Genomic DNA, 22,466 nt, shown 5'->3' with positions numbered 1-22,466 from the left:
ATATTCAGCATTACATGAAAGAAACTACATATAATTCTTAAACTTCTAACTCCCAGAGTTGAAAAGTGCTACTAAGACTTAACTAGACAGCAAACATACATTTTCATTCCTCATATTTTACTGTTGTTCAACAAAAGAATTGTCAAATGCAAAATGAATGCCTGATAAATTTTTGCTACTGTAATATAATCAACAGCCTGATATGCTTTTAAAGTATTTTCACCTGTGCAAGATGAAAACTCCAACTAGCAGTATGTTAGCAAGAAAATTAGAAATCATTTTTCTTAGTATTTATGTTCTTTCATTTATAAATAATCTGTAGGACTACTAGCATTTGTCAGAAATCCCTAATTCAATTAATCCTGGGTACACAGTTACGGTGTACCATTAAAGTACTTTTGTGAATTCATTAATTAGGTGATGAAATACCCATTTTAAGGAAAATAATTCAATAACTAACCTTTTTGTACTCCTAAAAGGGCAGGAGAGTTCTCCTGTGACGTTCTATCAGGTTCCTGGGGAGGTACAACCATGGCAAGTGTATGCATTGGTACACGTGGAACCTAAAAAATTAACTCAGAAAAAATACCATCTCAGACCAAAGAATAAAAAGGAGGCCCTTAAATGAAATGGAAATTTAGATTTTATTTATATGCCACCAAATTCATTTTTTTGTTTCTTAAAAAAAAAAAAAAAAAAAAAAGCAAGCCTCACCAAAGAATAATTTCTGAGAATAGTGAATAGTGAATTGGACAAGCTCCGGCAATCTATAAGCCGTGAATGATTTAAGCTAAAGAGAATTAGTATTACTCTCTTGTTAGAGAGAAAGCCTTGTTGGGGCCTTGTTGGTTCTGATTATAGTTAAGAGTACAAGTCACATATTAACTGGCCAATTTACCCTTGTTCAAATTCTGTATGGGTCAAAAAAAAGAAAAGCCAACATAGTCGCCAAATTGTGGTATTTTAGCAGTTCTCAGGGTAACATTGTGGAAAAAAACTTAAGATTTCACTGAATTTTGTATACTTAGTATACTCTACAGTCTCTCCATATTTTTAGGTAGGCTTATAAATTACTTTAATGAATTTCTGATGCATATATCCTAGTTAACTATACCCTGGTTGACAAAAGTAGCTATCTCTACAATAATTAATACTGTATTGGGAGGTACTCAGGAAGAAGTTATCTCTTGGTTCAAGATTATGCTTAAGGTATTTATTAAAAACAACCCTACAGTATGATGACAACTTGGAAAATTTGTATTTATATTTGGTATTAAGTGTTTTGTAAAAAGGATTTTTTTTTCAGTAAGATAATAAGAAATTTTCATGTACTTTCGAAGAAAATAAACCTTAAAGATTTGGGATCATGTTTATCTCAATAAGTAATAGAAAAGAGAAACAAATCCATTTTGCTTAAAACTAATTTTATTTTGGGGTGCCTGGGTGACTCAATCAGTTGAGTGTCCAGCTCTTGATTTTGGCTCAGGTCATGTTACCAGGGTTATGGGATCAAGCCTCACATCAGGTTCCTTACTGGCATGAAACCTGCCTAAGATTCTCTCTCTCCCTCTGTCCCTCTCCCCAGCTCACATTCTTTTTCTAAAATTAAAAAAAAAAAAAATTGTTTTAAACCTAATTTTATTTATTTATTTATTTATTTATTTATTTAATTTTTAAGTTTATTTATTTAAGTAATCTCTATACCCAACGTGGGGCTTGAACTAACGACCCTGAGATCAAGAGTTGTGTGCTCTTCTGACTAAGCCAGCCAGGCACCCCTAAAAGTAATTTTAAACAAAAACTCCCAATCGATTTGAAGACCCTATATTTATAAATCAACTCTGTTTTACTTTACCTGAGCTTGATCTTGAGAAGGTGAGGTGAGCTGAGACACATCTGTAGTAGGAACTGACAAAACATTGTTTGGATAATCCAACAGATAAGAAACAACATTTGTATGGCCACCTTTTGCAGCTTCAATGAGCATTGTAGAGCCATCCTGAGAAAAATTGATGCTATTAATTAATTATCTGCAAATTTCTGCTTATGACTGCTATAGACATTTAGTTTCTTGGCAACCTGCCTACAACCAACATTCATTTATAAACAGTAATGAATATTAAGGACCGAGATGTGGCAAGCATAGTTTCATTATCTTTTAATAAAAACTATTTATTTACTTATTTTTAAGTAGAATACCTTGAGTCGATGAGTAGGGTCAGCTCCATGAGCCAACAGTAGCTCAACAACTGCCAGATGACCTCCCGCACAAGCCAGTGACACTACCGTATGGTCATTATTGGCTGTAGCCCTATTCACATTGGCACCTTCAAAGAAACATCAACAGCAAAATTAGAGAAAGCTGGAATCAAGTCAAGTTTGCAGATAATAATATCACTTTAGAGTTTTTTTGAAGTATGACATAAATTTAAAAAAAAAACAAACAAATCCTAAGTGTACAGTTGAAAAATTTTTACAAAGTGAACACACCTGTGTAACCAGCACCCAGATAAAGAAACAGAACGCTATCCACATACCAGAAGTCCCACACCTGTGCCCTCTTTCAGTCACTACCCACCCTTCCAATGGTACTACTATCCTGACTGCCAAACTGGTATTAGTTTTTGAACTTTATATGAATGAAATCATACAGCGTACTCTTTTGTGTCTGGCTTCTTTTGCCCAATTTAATTAATTTTCTTTTTTTTTTTTTAACATTTATTTATTTTTGAGACAGAGAGAGACAGAGCATGAACGGGGGAGGGGCAGAGAGAGAGGGAGACACAGAATCGGAAGCAGGCTCCAGGCTCTGAGCCATCAGCCCAGAGCCCGACGCGGGGCTCGAACTCACGGACCGCGACTGAGCCACCCAGGCGCCCCTGCCCAATTTAATATTTGTGAGATTCATCCACAATGTTGCACATAGCTGTAGTTCATTCATTCAATATCACTTTTAAAATGGAAAATCTGGGGGCGCCTGGGTGGCGCAGTCGGTTAAGCGTCCGACTTCAGCCAGGTCACGATCTCGCGGTCCGTGAGTTCGAGCCCGGCGTCGGGCTCTGGGCTGATGGCTCGGAGCCTGGAGCCTGTTTCCGATTCTGTGTCTCCCTCTCTCTCTGCCCCTCCCCCGTTCATGCTGTGTCTCTCTCTGTCCCAAAAATAAATAAACGTTGAAAAAAAAAATTAAAAAAAAAAAATAAAAATAAAATGTTGGAAAAAAAACTTTATAAAATGGAAAATCTAGAAGACTAAGATTAATAAATATATACAGGTTAATGAAAGCCTCAAATAATATTATATGTCACTCTCAAAATGTTTCAAAGACATTAAGAGATATATAATTCTTCATACTGTATAATTTGAGAGTCAGAGGGACCTGGATATGGAGAGAAGACAATATCCAAAAATGTTATCTGAAAGGCTATTTAGTAAGTTGTTCAGAAGCGTTGTTCAACATGACCTGAAGAAAGTCTAAATGCAAAATCTTTTCTTAGACACAGAATCTGAAGCAGGCTCCAGGCTCTGAGCTGTCAGCACAGAGCCCGACGCGGGGCTCGAACTCACGAACCGTGAGATTATGACCTGAGCCAAAGTCGGACACTTAACCGACTGAGCCACTCAGGCGCCCCACTGCTATAATTAATTTACTTAATTTTCAGAAATATCCAGTTGAACCTAATCCTAACTCACATAAAAGTACCTTTTGGGAAGGGCAAGACACACCAATAAACATTCTTACATTAGCAACATGAAATTAGTTTTAAGGTTGTTAATAATAATAAAGTTAGATGGTAGGATTGGTTAGCAGCTACTATAGCCTAGGAAGGCTATAATCAATGTGTTCTTCCTCCTGACAAGCCTAATTACATGCTTAGCAGAGTTGTCACAGGGTATGATTAGATAACTTCCTCAGTAAAGGCGCATGCGAGAATTCCAAAGGTTACCCATTTGTTTATTATTACTTCAGTATGTTTGAGGTAAATTGCTTTTACAGACTATGTTATAGCATTGCGTAAAGATATGCTTTATTTGACAACAAAAATGTGACATTAAGAAAATAAACCTAGAGGAGCCTGGGTGGCTCAGTCAGTTAAGCAACTGACTTTGGCTCAGGTCATGCTCTTGATGGGCTCTGTGCTGACAGCTCAGACCGTGAAGCCTGCTTCAGATTCTGTGTCTCCCTTTCTGCCCCTCCCCAGCTCGTGCTCTGTCTCTCTTTCTCTCTTTCTCAGAAGTAAATAAACATTAAAAACATTTTTTTTAAATAAAAAGAAAAGATGGGGCGCCTGGGTGGCTCAGTCAGTTAAGCATCCGACTTCAGCTCAGGTCATGATCTCACGGTTTATGGGTTCGAGCCCTGCATCGGGCTGTGTGCTGACAGTTCAGAGACTGGAGCCTGCTTTGGATTCTGTGTCTCCCCCTCTCTCTGCCCATCTCCTGCTTGTGCTCTGTCTCTGTCTCTCAAAAATAAATAAATGTAAAAAAAATTTTTTTTAATAAATAAAAAGAAAAGAAACCTAGTTGTATCCAATTAAAGAAGAAAAGTATATTTAAAATGATAAAATTTTATACTGCTTTCTAAATAACACAAAATGTCCCAAGTTTTGCTGGAATGTAGATATCAAATTTTTATTTTTATCTAAAATTTTTATTTCACAAAACATAACATCACCTGAGCAGACCTTCCTTGCATTTTAGCATCCTATCCCAGGATCTTTCATCAGATGCCAGAGTACCTTTAACACTATACACAGAGTTAGGCTGAACCAAATGAAATTGCTGATATTACCATTTTTGATATATAAAACGACAGTTTTATATGGTTCAACCTAACATGGCTTTAGCAGTGTTTCACTTTTTCATAATAAACAGTCTTGAACTACCTTTTCACTCATCATTTGAACTTCTTTGCTTGAATATATTTTAATAATATAATCTCTAGAGGAATATAAAATTAATAAATAACAGCCTTGCATACTTGGTTAATTCAAGTGTATGGTAAACAACAGTAGTGGACTTTCTTCCACCCCTCCCCACCCAACCTTCCAGCAAAACTTCCTTATCATTAATTGTTGAACAATACTCTATTAAATATAGCTGGATATTTTATATTTGGCTTTTCCAACTTTTGGGAGCAATAATATGCTACTTGGTTGATGAACTTCAAACTCAAAACTAATAAAGAAAAATCCCAATAAGTACCTCATGAACTCTACACTTACTAAATAAAAAACAGCAAGAAAAGGTGATAATACGAGGTGCCTGCTTGGCTCAGTCGGTTAAGCGTCTGGCTCTTGATTTCGGCTCAGGTCATGATCTCACAGTTGTGGGTTCAAGCCCCGCACTAGGCTCTGCACTGACAGCGCGGAGCTTGCTTGGGTTTCTCTCTCTCTCTCCCTCTCTCTCTCTGCCCCTCCCCACTTGTGCACTCTCTCTCTCAAAAAATAAACTTAAAGAAGTATTTTCTAAAAAGACTAGAATACAATGCTTGTACTGTAGGAAAAGTCGCTTTCACATAAATAAAAATAAACAAACAAACAAACAGTTAAGGATTTTTTTTTCCCAGAAATCACAGCTTCTTACAAATGACTTATATTTTCCTTACCTTTGCTAATAAGAAACTGCACAGTGCACAAATGACCAGCTCTTGCAGCTTTCATCAAAGGTGTTCTTCCACCTTCAGATTCATGTTCCTATTAAAGAAACAAAAAATAATCCATCAGTGCCAATTCATTAACCATCTATTTTAAACACTTAGTACAAATGACATGATAAATAAGAGATTTAATACTTACTCAATGTAGCCACTTATACTACCCATTTCAATTCCTACAAAATGTAGGATTAATTTCAGTCCACACTAGATGGTGTAACTTTTTTAAGGGCAAGTTCAGTTTTGCATACCAAACAGCATTTAAAGATAATACTTATGTTCAGTTTGATCCTCAAAGAGAAATAGCTGCATTTTTCTAAGCATAAGGCTAAAAAGATGTTTTCCTAACTATTCATATGAATTATGAAAAAGGAACCTTAGTCATACAGGTGAGCAGGAAGATTGTGATCCTAACAGATTAGAAACCAATAAGAACTCTATCAAAGGGCAGAAACCAGTCCCTAAAGTAAAACACTATGGTATTTCAAGAAAAAAGGGAAAAGAAAAATATACCAATGAGCAGACATTTTTTTAGAAATTAAATATGTAAGTAGTGAAAGGCAAAAACAACAGTTTTATAATAGCAGAAAGATTGCTGTTCCTTTTAGGAAGTTTGCCAGCAAGAGAAGTGAACGATAAAACAGCTTCCAACCATCCAAATATCAAATGCCACTAAAAGGAGCTTGCTTATATTATGTAGTAAGCAGTCCTGCTGGAAGAACTGTAAACTCTTACTATATTCATCTCAGTATGAAAATGTAGCTGATAAACTGCTTCCATGAAAAGTTCACTCACCTATCCCCTCTTTCATTATCTATGCAAGCATTAACTTCTGTTGTTCTGGTCCTCTTTTGCTACTAAGAAAAACTTGATAAAGAACAGTAATTAACTCAAGCTTTACTTCAGCTCTATTCTAGTTAACTCAGAATCCTTTAGCTACCACACAGTCAACTTAAAAATAGTGTGCTCTGGAGCGCCTTAGGTGGTTCATTCGGTTAAACATCCAATCCAATTCTTGATTTCAGCGCAGGTCATGATCTCACACTTGTGAGATGAAGCCCCTCTTCGGGCGCTGTGCTGAGCATGGAGCCAGCTTGGGATTCTCTCTCTACCTCTGTCTCTGCCCCTCCCCTACTCGCATGTGCACACATGCTCTCTCTCTCAAAATAAATGAACCAAAAAACTTAGTGTGCTTTGCCAATAGGATGCAGTTTAGTCAGTTTATATAACTATACCTAATCTACAACATGGGCAAACTAACAACGAGAAATAAGTAGATTGTCAACCTAATGGAAACTTCAAACTGGTCTGCAGTGATGGAAATTACAGTCTAAAAGAGATTTTAATATTTTTATCTTGATAGTGTAGAATCTCTCAGCCTCTAATAAAAATTAATGTTTCGACTTCTTGATTGTTATGTACAGATAAACCCATTTTAAGTTGAAAATGTCTTAAATTGAAAATGCACTTAGGGGCTCCTGGGTGGCTCAGTTGGTTAAGCATCTGACTTCGGCTCAGTTCATGATCTCACAGTTTGTGAGTTCGAGTCCCGCATCGGATGAGCACGAGCCCTGTATCGGGTGAGCACGAGTCCCACTTTGGGTGAGCCCTGCTTCTCTCTCTCTCTCTGCCCCTCGTGAGATTCTCTCTCTGCTACTCACTCACTTGCGTCCTCTAAATAAATAAATAAACAAATAAATAAGAAAATGCATTTAACACACCTAACCTATTAAACATTATAGCTTAGCTAAGCCTACCTTAAACATGCTCAGAACATTTGTGTTAGCCCACAGTTGGAAAAAATCACCAAGAACAAAGCCTTCTTCATCATAAAGTACTTAATATCTTATGAAACTTATTGAATACTGTACTGAAAGTGAAAATGGTTCTATGTATAGAACAGAATGGTTGTGAGTGCATTGGTTGTTTATCCCTGAGATCCTTGACACCACGTGGCTCACTGGAGCTGCTGCTCACTGCTGCTTCCCAGCATTTTAAGAGTATCTTACCAAATAATGCCAGCCCAGAAATAGGTCAAAATTCAAAATTCGAATGCTTTCTACTGAATGCCTACTGCTTATTGCATATTGCAATTGCATCACTGTAAAGTCGAAAAATCCTAGGTGAACCATTATAAATCGGGGACCATCTGTATGGACGTAGCTATATGAACCGCTCCTTCATCTTTCAATCATATATTAGTTTGTATAACTATTTGGCTAACAAGTCTCTGCCACTAAATTGTAAGCTCCATGAGCATAGTAATCACATCCATTTTTGCTTACCATTATATACCTAATGTCTAAAACAATGACGTGTTTCAATAAGGTTTACCGAGAAGGAACCTAAGTGTAACTGACCTCTCAAATCTTCCCTTTCATAGTACTGAGGTTTGAAGTTTTAATTTTCTACTAGGTAAATAAGAGAAAGAAAAGTTAATTTGACAAGAAATTAAGAGTAGTAGCTAAACTCAGAGTAAGACATTCATTATCTGCATTTGATAATACATTGTTACTAGAACATGGGTGGGCAATAACAACATCACTTTTCCTTTTTTTTTTTTTTCTTTCTTATCTCTTAAACCTAGCAATGACACCCATCAGCATAACAAGGTCCTGTGAATAATGGCAAAGACAAAAGACTTTGAAAGCCCTCCTTTAAAATAAACTTTTAAAATAACTGTTAGGTCTGCATATATCAAACATTACTACAGCTGTTAAAGGATAAGAAATCACAAAAGTACAGTCCCAAGATCCTCACCCCAAGTCAAATTCCAAAATTCAACATACTAACCAAATTTCTGAAATGAAAGGTGTGAAAAGATGCCTGTTTTATTTTCCTCCCTATAAAGACATATACATGCACTTTTTGGTTTTGAGAAACATTATTATGTTTGAGAAAATGGTTGATAAAACAATGCCCCAACTTTATAAGGCATTATAATATTTCACATCTAAAATCAATACTGTAAATCCCACAACATATATCATTTGCCCCAAAACGTCTGACCATTAAATCTTTCTTTTAAAATAGGAATGGGGCAGGGAGCACCTCAGTGGTTCAATTGGTTAAGCACCCGATTCTTGATTTCAGCTTAGGTCATGATCTCAGAGTTTGAGAGTTCTAGCCTCCCATTGGGCTGTGTGCTGATGGTGGGGAGCCTGCCTTGGGTTCTCTCTCTCTGTCACTACCCTACTCATGCCCTCTCTCAAAAGATAAACTTTATTTTAAGATAAACTTAAAATAATAATAATAATAAAAATAGAATAGGAATCGGGGTATCTGGGTAGCTCAGACGGTTAAGCATCCTACTCTTGATTTTGGCTCAAGTCATGTTCTCTGTTTCCTGTGTGGGCTCTGTGCTGACAGCATGGAGCCTACTTGAAATTCTCCCTCTTTCTCTGCCCCTCCCCCACTCACACTCTGCTTCTCTCAAAATAGATAAACTTAAAAAAAGTCTTTGCCCCCCTCCAAAATAGGAATCAAAGTAATATATACTACTTACTTATGAATGTTGGGTTTGTTAGCACAGCCAATATTTGTTCAAGATCAATCAAACTTTAACATATAAATTATGATTATTTTTCCTTCATAAACACAGAAAATTATTTTCCAAGGTTATAAACGTAATATTGACATTGTAATATTGCTTCTTTCTCTGTTTTGGGGAATAGCTAGAATAATAAAGAGTTCATTTGTTCCTTGAACATTTGGTAAAACTCACCTATAAATCCATCTGGTTTCTTACCTTCATTGGATTAGATTTTAAACTACTGAATTCAATGTGTAACACTTATTGTTCTATTGAGGTTTCCTGTTCATGAGTCAATTTTGATAATTTACATACTCACAGAAAAAAATCAGTACTTATCTCATGTCAGCATTCAAACTTATTCACTGTTCATATGACTGACTGCCTTATACATTTTAAAGATCTCTAATGTATCATATAGTTATAACTACCTTTAAATTTCTATCATTTACCTGTGCCTTTCCCCCTTAAAAAAAAAATAGTCTGCCTTATTTTATCTATTTCAGTAGTTGTGTTTTGTTGTTAAATCAGCTTTTAATTTTGCTTTTTTTCCCTATTTTTCCTTTTTTATCCCTATTTTTTGTTGTCTTCTATTCTATAAATTTTGCTTTTATCTTTATTCCTTTCTTGTTTATCCTGTTGTTTTTTTATTAGCCTCATTTACTTTCATTTTATATAATATAAAAAATTTCCTTCTAAGGACCACGTTAGCTGTATCCTCTTACCTAAGTTTTGATGTGTAGTTTTTGTGATAACTTCTTTGTAATTTTTACTATGATTATAACTGTGATTGTCTCTAACCCATGCACTATGTAAAAGTATCTTTCTTAATTTTACAGGTGTATGGGATTTTAAAAAAGTTTTTATTGTTGATTTGTAATTTTAAAGCAATAGAGACCAAAGAAATGTAGCCCATATGACTAGTAAGTTTGTTTTAAAGACTTTTTGTGGCATAAAACATGGACAATTTTTATACGTGTTCCATGTGTTGTTAAAGAATATATAGCATATATAGTGGAAACAATGTTAGCTCTTTATTTACAAGACCAAATTTGGGGCACCTGGGTGGCTGTCAGTTGAGTGTTTGAATCTTGGTTTGGCTCAGGTTATGATCCCAGGGTCATGAGATCAAGCCCCATGTCAGGCTCTACACTGAGTGTGGAGCCTACTTAAAATTCTCTCTCTCTCCCTCTCTCTCAATCTCTCTCTCTCTCCAGCTGCTCCTCTTCCACCCTCTCTCTCACTCTAATTAAAAAAAAAAAAAAAAAAAAAAACTATTAAAAAAAAGAAAACTTGAGTTTTCTATTCTTAACAATTGTTTTGTCTATTTGATCAGTTTCATACAGAAGAGTATGGAAAAAATCCTATCACCACAAATGTAGACTTATTTTTCTTGTAACTTTGTAATTTTCTATTTTACTTAGAGAGAAGATCGTTAGTTACTGATTAGTAACTGATTGTTATGATCAGTTGGGAGCATTTATCTCTAAAAATGCTTTTTACTTAAAATTCTACTTCATCTGGTATTAATACTGCCTTACATACTTTTTCCATCACTTTGTCTACCTTTCTCTATCACTGTCTTTAGATTTATCCCCCGAAAACAGAATTTGCTAGATTTTGGTATTATTCATCTAATTCAAAATCTCTGCCTTTAACAGCTGTGTCCAATAGGTTTACATTTGTTCTGATTACTGATATGTTTTTTTAAAAAAAAAAAGTCAAGTTTTTCAGTACCTGATCCTCTTCTCTTGAACAACACAGGGGCTCTAGTGTGGCCTTTCCACCTTCTAACACATCCTTCTGAATTTCATGCTATTGCTGCCTAGAATTTTAGTATTACTTTGGTTTTAAGCATAAAAATTTGGGTTTTGTATTTATAAATTTTTATTTATAATATGTTTCACTAATTTCTTTGCTTACCGTAGCTTCTTGCATCCCACGCCTTCCTCCAGGATATATTTCTCTCCTTATTGATGTACATATCTTTTAGTAGTTCTTTTGGCAAGGATCTGAGGTGATAAGCTCTTTTATTCTTTGTAGATCTTAAAATAAGCTTATTTTTCCTTCTCTGGAATAGTGGCTGAATACAGAACTCTATTTTTTTTTCTTGGTATGTGGAGGATATTACTTCCCATTGTCTTCTGTGATTATTACTGTTGATGAGAGTCTGCTGTCAAAGTTTGATCGTTGTTCCTTTGAAGTAACGCATTTTTTTTTCCTCTAGTAGCTTTTAAGATACTGTTCTTTATCTTTCAAATTCTACAGCTTCATTTGTTCTGCTTAGTGATTAATTTTTCAACCAAGGATTCATGTCTAACTTCAATTCCAGAAGATTCTCTACCATTAGTTCTTCAAACATTGCCTCTGCTTTGTTTGCATCTCTATCCTCTCATTCAGGAACTTCAAAGAGATGTGTGGTAGAGCGTCTCAATCTACCCTTTCTCTCAGTTTCTCTTTCATATTTCCCATTTCTTTATCTTTATGCTATATCTTGTTATTTGTTTTGTCATCTGATTCACTCATTTTTTTTATTCAGCATGTCCAATATACTACTTAACATATGTTGAATTTTTATTTCCACAACTTTCTCCCCAAAGTTTAAATTTTTTATTTCATACCTGTCTGTTAATTCATAATTACTGTCTTTCATTTCATTTTCTCACATTGTTTTATGGCTATTGGTTATAGCTTAAAATAAGCATGTTTAAAGTCTTTTCTTTCAATTGCCTGGGCTTGTATTCTGCTGCTTTGCTAACTTTTTGTTTGTTTGCATTTTGACTATCTCTTGATGTAGATTTGGTCTTGAACGCCGTAATTTTTTTGTTTGAAAGGCTCATTTTGCGTGGGAGTTGTTTCTTTTATTTCCATCCACAGGTTTATCCCTTCTCATCAGATGGTTTGAAACTTGCCTGAATCTGGTCCTTAAAGTCCATTTCAAAAGTAGATCTTTCATTGGCAACTTAAATTTCCAGTCTTATGGAGTAATTTCAGTTCTGCTCACTAAATCAAAAACCAGTGGCCTCCCAGTTCTTATTTAGAGTGTTATGTTTGCATCTTCATTCTACCAAGAACAAGTAGATAATTTCTAATCGCAACCAATGGCAGTTGCTTGGAGGGTTTATTTTTTTTTTTCCATCTTTGTTCATAGGTAGGGCAATAAGGTCCAGTTCCTTGCTTCAATCTAGCAGAGTAGATCTGCTGGCCTCTCTGTCTATTATGCATTCGGTCCCTATGTCCCTACAGAAACTGACATGCCAGTCCCCAACCCCTCCCACCCCGTTTTGTTTTGGTTTTTTTACTCTTAATTCTCCTCGGGCCTACAGCTTCAGCTGTGGGGCCATGATCCATTTCTAGTCCAGACTCCAGACTTTTAAAATCTTGTTTCTAATATAGCTACATATTTTTAGTCTAATATAGCTCCCATATTTTACTTGTATCTATGGACTTGAAAACGACAGAGAGCAGAGAGGTTTCAAAACAGACCAACACTGACTTTACCTTCTTGACTGGAAGTCATTTGTACCTATATTTAAACAAGTTTGAAATAGCTGAAAAGGACTCATTAAACACACAATAACCTAGACAGAGAGAACTTGGCCTTTAAAAAAATGTATTAGGAGTTTTGTGTATTTCACAAATAGTTTTAGACCAAGAAAAAAAATAGGTAAAAGTTTTCCAGCTTTCAACAGTTAAACTAAAAAAATATGTATACGTTATTCTTTAATAAAAAGTTAATAGTTAAAAAGTGGGAGGTCATATTTAAAGTTAATTAAGGTAGCTAATCACTCATGGTTGAAATATACTGATAAATGAATAATTAGAACTGATAAGTCCCCTAAAATCTTATCCGTGAAAAATACACTGCAAAGTTCTGGTTCTGATGAATAAGCACTAGGAGAAAAAAGGCGTAGTTTTTTTTTTTTTTTTCTTTCCCATTTGGGCTTAGATAACAAAATTTAATTGAAAATAAACTTTATTATTTTTGTAAATAAGTGATTTCCTTTAAACTCACAGCCATGGATATCCAAGGTATACATCTAAGGATTGTAATTATATCACAGAGGCAGCACTTCTTGGAGTTGGAGGAGGACACTGTCAAGGGAAGGACCAGAATCACAGGGAAGTGAGGGAGACTGTTTTATACCATATATGTACTAGAGGATTCTGATGGACTTCCCTGGGGGGTATGTTCTTTCAATCCACCACTGTTATTTTAATTATTACCTGAGTGATGTGCTGTTACTTATCTTATTCACATCCCTCAGGAGAACATGAAATGCAAAAAAGATTGAGGCACTAGTCTAGGGCTTGTGTTTAGCTCAGTTTCTAAAAATCACAAATAACAAAGAGAAAAACCAAACTTCTCAGTTTGGATGGAGGAAGAAGGATGGATTATAAAGCCAAGATGGAAAAGGAACAGAACTCAGCAGTGATACAGAATAATCTATGGACTCTAGCAATGTCTCAAAGTGTGGAATATGGAAAACTTGTCATCAGAATCTCCTGGGATATCATTTATAATGCAGATTCCCCATTTCGGATCTTCTAACTTTCAACTTCTAAAAGGGGGGCCACAAACCTCATTTTACAAAAAAAGTATCTCAAGTTTTGAGACTTACAGCCAGAGAGAGAGACTTATAATCAGATTTCCTATAATAAATCTAGGGAGAAAGAAATACTTCATCTGAAATAACACTTAGCTTTACATTCTTGATCGGAGCCTAAGATAGTATACAACTAAAATTCGTATTTTCACATAATATTCTGTGAAATATATTTACTTTTTTCAAAATAGAATGAATATAACAACTTCGTACTCAATAAGCCAATAATGAAGATGTTTAATAAGCATTGTGACTAAGAGCAGCTTGATACTAGGAAGTTTATTTTAGAAGGTCTAAGCTAATTGTGATACAATCACAATTTATTCTGAATTTTAAAATTAAGCACTGCTCCTTAGTTTAAACAAATCTCTCTGCATTAAAATGGATACTAAATTTGCTTAAAATCATCAGTACAAATTTAACACATTTTCTCAAAAGAAAAGTTTGCTTACACATTCACCTTCTTAAAAACCAATTTCAGAATGATATTACAGGGGACAATTTTATGAAAATAATTTTAACTTTATAGAAATTAACGGCATGAATAATAGAGTCAATGTTTCACTAAACTAATTTTTTTGTTTGTTTGAGGATTATATAAAAAAGTCTAACATATCTCCCTGCATCTATCTGAGTTTTGAATTTTTGATGAAAAAAGTTGAAAGCAAAGGATTTGGTAACTGAGACTTTCTCTCTGGAGTATGTTAAATGTCCCAGTAAGGAAGAACGCAAAAGAAGTATCTGAATAAGAAAATCTATTTTCACCTAAGATTTCTTAGGAATACCACATAAAAAGAATACTAAGGAAGCAAACTACTAGTAACATAAAACTCTTTTTATTGGAACTTCATAATCTTTTTCAATTGAAGAGGATTTCTTTTGTCACCCAGCAAGGTCCTGGAACTTCTTGGCTGGAATTCAGATATCCAGAGTTCTGGTTACCTATAACATCTATTCTTTATGTAGTAGCTTACAAGCATCAAAGGCCTCCCTCACCTGATGCTTGGCCGGATCTATGCCCTCCAAAATAGTCTTCATGTCCTCCTGCTTGTCCTGTGAAAGGAAAAAGAAGAACTCACGGATCTTATTCCAAAAATGAAAATCACATTTGGCCATGAAGACCTTGTGACTGGTATTTCAGGTGCTGGGTTTTGTAAACTCAGGATCTTCAACTAAAAGGAGTCTCATCTACAGAGACCATAATCTCAGAAGCCGACTATGATTTTATTTTAAGGGTATGATGTGGTTCTCTACAAAATAACTTTAATATAAACTTTAACACATGCAGATATAATTCTGCTGAATTTCTTGAACTTGTGCCTTTGTCCTCAAATACAACTAGAGCCACAGAATCAAAAGCAGTGTCTTAGTATCTAACCAAGGAGAATAATTAAATCAAATGATTTGGGAATATCAAAAGTTGGGAGAAAAAGTAAGGAAAATACTAGAAGATGACTAAATAGTTACATAGCTTTCTCTCCAATTATAAATGCATTTGGTGCTCACACTTTTCAACTAAAACAGGAACCTCCAAAGGACTTGAGAGATGGAACAGACCTATTTTCTCTTGATCTAGACTCATGACAGAGAGAAAGTACTTAAAGGTAAGACAGGGATACAATAGAAGAAAGTGTAATAAGCCTTGCAGTCAACAACCAGGGTTAACTAAGTCTCCAAATGAAAGAAACATGGCCTAAAGAAAGCTTTACTTCTTAAGTCACCTCTGCCTCTTACTTGGGTGGTAGGCTTACCTAAGGGGATGTGTGCTCCTATGGTAGAGATGTGGTGAGAAAGTATGCTGAGACAACTACAGGACTTGAAGAAGCTGACTCTTAAGGCTCACTTTCTCTCCCTCCTTCAATGTCATATGATTTTCAACAAATAGCAAGCCTCACTCAAATATAAATAATAAGTACAAAGTATCCAACAGAGAACCTATTGAGAAATTCTCACAAAAATGCAAACAATAAAATTTTAGCCAAATAATCCCTATACTTCCAAATAAAGAGAACCTGAACTCTTAAAAAACTTGAACAAAATGATACAGCAGCAAGAGATTTAAAAGTAAGTTGGAAGAACCAAAGAAACTAAGTAATAATGAAATAATGAAACCATGAAAACCACATAGAAGCACAAGAAAAAAAGTGACCCGGAGGATGGGCTTAAGAAAGAAACAACGCAAAAGAAAAGAAGAAAGAAATGAATTGGCCACAAAGATAATAAGAACAAGAAAGATCCATTATACAAATAAATATCCCAGAAGAAAACAGAATAGAAAAAGGAGCATAGAAGGATATAACAGAAGAAAACTGAAGGAGGGGGAAGAGGGGAAGACCTGAGGGAATGACCCAAAATCTTCAGACAGAAAGCACTCACTAATTTCCAGGAAAAAACTACTATAAAATAATAAACACCAAGACATATTCTGATGAAGTCACAGAGGTTTAAAAGTACAATGAAAGACTCTTATGATAATCCAGGCAGAAGAAAGTTTACTTACATATAATAGGGAATATTCTAGCAAGCTTTGGAAATATTCAGTACCAGAAGAGAGAATAGAGGGCTTAAAATTTTGAGGAGAAAAAAGCAGCAGTTCAATAATTTGCTATATGGCTACATTCATTTATAAATACAACATACAGTAGTCTTAAAAATGCAAGTACCTGTAAACTCCTTTTTTGAGGGGGAAGAGAGTAATTTCAAATCAAAGTACCAGTATCAGCTAGCCAAAAGGTGAGTCAAGATTAGGAACTCAGGAATTAAGAAGCTACATGCTATGAAAAAGTAGTAAGGCAAACACTAAATCCTCTAAACATACAGTTAAACAACTATGAGAAACTGGGTCATAAAATGGATTGTAAATATAAATGTTATAAAACTATGACAATGCAAAAATAAAATAACTCATGCAAATCCTATGGTAGAAGATACATTATTTTCCTCTTTTAGAATGGAGTCAAGTGGTGCCTGGGTGGCTCAGTCAGTTAAGCATCCGACTCTTGATTTCAGCTCAGGTCATGATTTCACAGCTCACGAGTTCAAGCCCCAAGTCAGGCTCCATGCTGATAGCATGGGATTCTCTCTCCCTCTCTCTCTGCACCTGCCCCGATCTCTCTCTCTCTCTCTCTCTCTCTCTCTCTCTCTCTCTCTCTCTCTCTTTCTCAAAATAAATATATAAACTTAAAAAAAAAAAAAAAAGAAAAATGGAGTCAATATTGTCTGAATATTTGAGTTTTTAAAAAAATCATTTTGTTAAAGAAATTAACAAACTATTTCAAAATTTGCATTTGTAGATGATGTCTGAATAGTTTTTCAGAAAGTAACTTTATACCAGGCTTCAACAGTTCACAAAAGCTTTGGGAGCAATTAATGAGCAGCTCATAGGGCTACTTGGAACACAAAAAGATTTTTTTAGATAAAATAAACATGGGGGTTATGATCAGAGATTAGAAAATTAAACCATCAAGCAAGCAAGCAAGCAAGAAAGAAAGAAAAGAAAAGGGAAGAAGAAAAGGGAAGAAGAAAAGAAAGGGGAAGGGAAGAAAGGGGAAGGGAAGAAAGAGAGGAAAGGAAGGAAGGAAAGAAGGAAGGAAGAAACAAAGAACTCGAATTCATGTTTATAAGAATGTGGAGAATCAGATTTCAACTGTTAACAGAGATATAGACTGGTTCAGCATTTTTTAACAATTTGGCAGCAGCTATCAAAATCTTAGATGTGGACCCTCTGATAACCAGTAATTTCATTTCTAGTGATTTATCCCTATATATACATTCACAAAAGCAGCGAAGATACGTAAATATGTTTAACAGTATTTAGTGTAGCACTACTTACAATAATTAAAAAACTGTAATAACCCAGAAGTTTATGAATAAATACATGGTCGATAAATTATATAGAACACTGGGTATCTGTGAAAAAGAATGAGAAATCTGTAGGAACCACCAGAGAAAAATATTTTAAGAAAAAAGTTACAGAACAGTCTATGTGATAACAAATCTGTTCATATAAAAAAAGACCTATAGCTCACATACGTGGACTCTATATATGCTTGGAGGGTATAGAAATGTCTAGAAGGACACACAACATATTGCTTAAATAAAAAAAAATTATGAAAGAGGAACTGGTTCACATTTCTATTCATATTTAATATAGGTAACAAATTAATTCTTCAAAACTTTTTCTTTTGATGAACTCCATATCAAATATCATTTCAAAGAGATTGAGAACTGGAGAGTGTTAACATATCTATGTTCAAAACACTCAGTTTCAACTATTCTAAAAAAATGCTTGAAAAAGATTCTTTGGCTGGCAAAATACAATCCAAGGAAAGCAAAAAGAGTCAGACAGCCTACTTCATGGTTAGGGATGAAAATTAGTGATACACCATTATGACATATTCAAAGTGCCGAATTTCCTCATCAGTGCAAAAGGGCTTCAATTTTTATTAATATATTAAAAACCCTTAAAAGCTATGGTCAAAACTACAGAGAAAATCAATGTAATAAAAAACAAGGGTGCATGGGTGGCTCAGTCAGTTAAGCATCGAACTTTGGTTCAGGTCACGATCTCACAGTTCATGACTTCAAGTCCCGCATCAGGCTCTGTCCTGAAAGTTCAGAGCCGGGAGTCTGCTTCTGATTCTGTGTCTTTCTCTCTCTCTGCCTCTCCCCTACTCATGCTCTGTCTTCTCTCTCTCTCTCTCTCAAAAATAAACATTAAAATTTTTTTTTTAATTTATAAAAAAAAACAAAATTCTATCTCAATAAGGAATTTATACAAAGCATTGAGCAGTGATGACTATTTCCGTCAACATATGTGACTTTTCATCATACACACATAAAATATCTCTGGAAGGATACAGGAAATGAACAGTATTGATTGTCAATGGAAACTAAGTGCCTATGGGACACTTTTATATTTTGTGAATTTTGAACCCTATAAAGAAATCACCTATTTAAAACTAAGAAACAAATTTTTCAATCAATTATAAACTTTAGTTATACAATAATTTAGCCACAATAATGAGGAAAATAACTGATTGGCCCAGGACCAACTACTCCTCAGTACAGCAGAGATATCATAATTAGCAAGGCTGTGTACCTACCACACTTCTTTAGGTTGGTTCTATTTATTTATTTCTTCTAAAACAGATTCATTGTGAGCATAACAAAAAACCCATGTTCTATCTCATGTCCTTGGTATCCTTTCCTTCCATCCCTTATCTTCAAGGTGGCAAATATCTTAAAGTAAAATGGCATTCTAAATCCTTTGTCTCTCATTGAACAATGTCTACATATACTTGAAAGCCAAAGCTGTAAAAAAGAATCCTATGCAGAGGACATTTTGAAAAGTTTTAAGGTATATAAGATGAGAAGATGTAACACAAGTTTATCTTGCTATTTGAAATAAACGTCAACTGTAAGAAAAAAAGAAAGTATTTATAATTGAATAATTCCAAAGATAACTGGAAAGACTTCTATTCTTGAGCAAATAGATTACTTAAAATAAAAATCCACGTCAAGGAAATTCTTCCTATTTCTTTAACAGCTTTTAGGATAAAATATTGATAAAAGACTTAGGGTCAAAGAAATAATGATTTATCATTATAATGCCAGATTTTGCTTTATTGGCATAGTCTAAGTTAATTGTGTATTTTAGGGATTAATAGCTTTTATCTAGTAAGATAATCTATACAATGTTATGACAAGTTAAATCTGCTATTAATTAAAATTAACAACAAAAATAATGTTGAAGGTAATTCAAGATACATCTAATCTATATAAATATTTTAAGAGAGAGAATAATTTATATAACACTTATCACCATTACCAGTGATGGTTTATAATCTTGAAAATTCATTTTCTTTGGGGCATCTGGGTGGCTCAGTTGGTTAAGCTTCAACTTTGGCTTTGGTGATGACCTCACGGTTTGTGGGTTCGAGCCCCACATCACGCTCTGCACTGACAATGCAGAGACTGTGGAGAATTCTCTCCCTCTCTCTCTCTCTGCTCCTCCCCGGCTTACATGCACATGCGCCCTCTCTCTTTTACTCTCAAAATAAATAAACTTAAAAAAATTCATTTTCTTTAAGGATTTCATAGCACTTTATACATTCTTGGACTAACAAACCACTGAAGATCATCTAGTCCATCTAATTCCTCCAAATAGGTAGTTCACTTGCTCTTCAGAAATTACAAAATTAATGTTTATTTATTTTTGAGGGAGAGTGAGTGCAGGGAAAGGGAAGAGAGAGAGGGAGACAAAGGATCTGAAGCAGGCTTGTGTTAACAGCAGAGGGCCCAATGCAGGGCTCAAACTCACAACTGTGAGATCACGACCTGAGCCCAAGTCAGCTGCTTACCCAACTGACCCACCCAGGCGCCCCAGAAAATTAGATTTCTTAAGCCAGGTTGTTAAAGATCATCTAGTCTACACCCCTCATAAAAAAAGGAAAAGGAAGAATAGGAGGAGGAGGAGGAGGAGGAGGAGGAGGAGGAGGAGGAGGAGGAGGAGGAAGAGGAAGAGAAACAAAGAAACCTAGAGAATTTAAGTGATTTGCCCAAGGACACCCAGCAGAGCCAAAGAAAGAATATTTACATGACTTGGTACAAGAGTTCAGAAAATAATACTAAATTTCATTTTACAAATGAGAAGATTGAGACAAGTATTTGCTTATTGTATCAGTGACTTGATGGCTATAATGAAAACTTATATGCACTCTCTAATGTTCCATAGCATAGTTCTTTTTAAACAACTAAGAGTAGACTTTGTTACTCATTAGACCTCCAGTCAGATACAGGATTATAGGATGCCTTCCATAGGTACTTCTTCCTAGAGTAAGTTCTACTTTTGAATAGCAATGCTGGCCTATAAAATGCTAAGTTGGGTCACTAAATCTCTTTATATGAACATAACTAGAATGTACTTACAGTTCCTATTAGCTGTATTAGTTGTTTATTATAGGAAGTACTCCTTGAGTTCAGAACTTACTGATCAGTTATACTACGATATAACTCTTCTAGAAATGAAAGGCCAAGGAGCTGGAGACAAGAAAGAAATACTTATTTACCTGATTTATATATCACTCTTTTTCCCATTCCAAAGTTGGCCTTGGTGGCAAATACACGTGAAGGAAATTCTACAGATGACAATTACAACTTATATCTTACAAATGGTCAAAGTTTTAATACTGAAATGAACATGTCACGATGAAAAGAAAAAGATTCTATCATCTTCACAAACGGTTTGAAAAACATAAACACCAAATCAAAACACCTCTGACATATTAGCTAACACAAAGTCAAAATTAAAAGCAAGCCAAGAGGAAAAAAAAGAAGCAGAGTTTTATAATCAAATTATACTATTGCATAGTTAACAGCGCAAATTCTCCACCTTAAACATGAAAAGTAATAGTAATGGGAAGACTGTGGTAAAACAAATAAAGCCATAAGTGCTTTAGCTGAAGCTGGATAGCTACAGAGATGAGAACAAGTATGAAATACTAAAACTCTGCCTTCTGGTCTAACGACCAGTAATTGGGGAGAATGGCCTAGAGTAATAATGTAGGATACCAGAGCAGTGTCAAAAAGACTAGAGGAGTTAGTCAATTTCAGTTATTAAATGGTGTTATTAGTAATTTCTGATCAAAGAGTTAGGTAATAAATGTGCCAGGACATGAATAATATAAAAATTTCTTTTCAGAGAAACAAGATTAAGTAGTTTCCAAGGGCAGTTTTTAAAAAAATATTTCTTTTAAATTTTAAGTAATGCTAATGTGTTTTAATATAAACTTTCTTACAATGGGTTTACATCATATACCTGTAATCACATCAAATACTAAACACAAACATGGGCCCAATAAACAAAGATGGTATGCAGAAAAAGAAAACATTGTATATTTCAATATACAATTATTCCCATTACTGTGGTAATAAGAAACACAAACACCAGGAAGATATGGATTAGATGATCTGCTCAGAGATTTCTCTACTTTTAGGGTAGTTAAAATGATTCTCCTTGTTAAACAGGAAGAATTTTCAAAAAATTCTGGAATCAATGGATGATTTTTCATTTAATTTTTGATTTTCAAAAAGAACATTTTAAGTGGCCTATTTAAGGATAATAAAAAGCCTAGGTTTTAAATAGATTATTCAAACGTATTCAATTATGAAAAAGCTAGACAAGCTACATACCAATCCACAAATTGATATGGATGAATATGATGAAATATTAAATGTCCTTTTTTACTAGAAATACCCATAAATATTTTTAATTTAAAATATTTTTTTAAACTAGGAAAAGTGATGTTTCAAATAACTAAGTTTCAAATTAGAACATGCACATATTTTGGAGGATCTACCTGAAAATGCTCAAGTATGCCATCAGCTCTGGCTGAGAATGTTTTTAAAGCAGTAAATAAGAAAATTTCTAGATTTCCTTTAACATTAAGCCCTCAATTATATCTACTAAACATTTAGAATAAAAAGCCCTAAAACTTCTCAGTTTCATCTCAGGCTACAATATAAGAAAACCAAATTGTTGCATTAAATTTTTATAAAACCAAAATTAATATGCTACCTGATTCTGGTACAAGATATTTTAATGAACGGGAAACAGTAGCTTTTAAGCTCTTCTTTAAAAACTGTAATATCAAGGGGCGCCTGGGTGGCGCAG

At 34.6% G+C, this 22,466-nt stretch overlaps 1 protein-coding gene across 5 annotated transcripts in view; it reads right to left on the bottom strand.

Moving 5' to 3' along the window:
- The window catches only part of LOC101093912 (ankyrin repeat and KH domain-containing protein 1), a 132,685-nt gene that overhangs the window by 41,914 nt on the left and 68,305 nt on the right, over positions 1 to 22,466 (bottom strand). For 2 of the 5 annotated variants that reach the window (XM_006927658.3, XM_045059953.1), the window contains exons 11-15: positions 14,789 to 14,845; positions 5,606 to 5,693; positions 2,200 to 2,327; positions 1,856 to 1,999; positions 461 to 563 (exon numbers count right to left, since the gene is read on the bottom strand). In XM_006927658.3, the coding sequence (XP_006927720.1) occupies positions 461 to 563; positions 1,856 to 1,999; positions 2,200 to 2,327; positions 5,606 to 5,693; positions 14,789 to 14,845 (520 nt within the window). Of the gene's footprint in view, positions 1 to 460; positions 564 to 1,855; positions 2,000 to 2,199; positions 2,328 to 5,605; positions 5,694 to 14,606; positions 14,846 to 22,466 lie in introns of those variants that run through there. The other 3 variants (XM_006927659.3, XM_003980831.4, XM_003980833.5) reach the window with 2 other exon arrangements.

Source organism: Felis catus, chromosome A1 (genome assembly GCF_018350175.1).
Source record: "Felis catus isolate Fca126 chromosome A1, F.catus_Fca126_mat1.0, whole genome shotgun sequence".
Classification (NCBI taxonomy): domain Eukaryota; kingdom Metazoa; phylum Chordata; class Mammalia; order Carnivora; family Felidae; genus Felis; species Felis catus.
The sequence above is the reverse complement of the archived record's forward strand: the minus strand, read 5'-3'. Positions and strand labels throughout refer to the sequence as shown.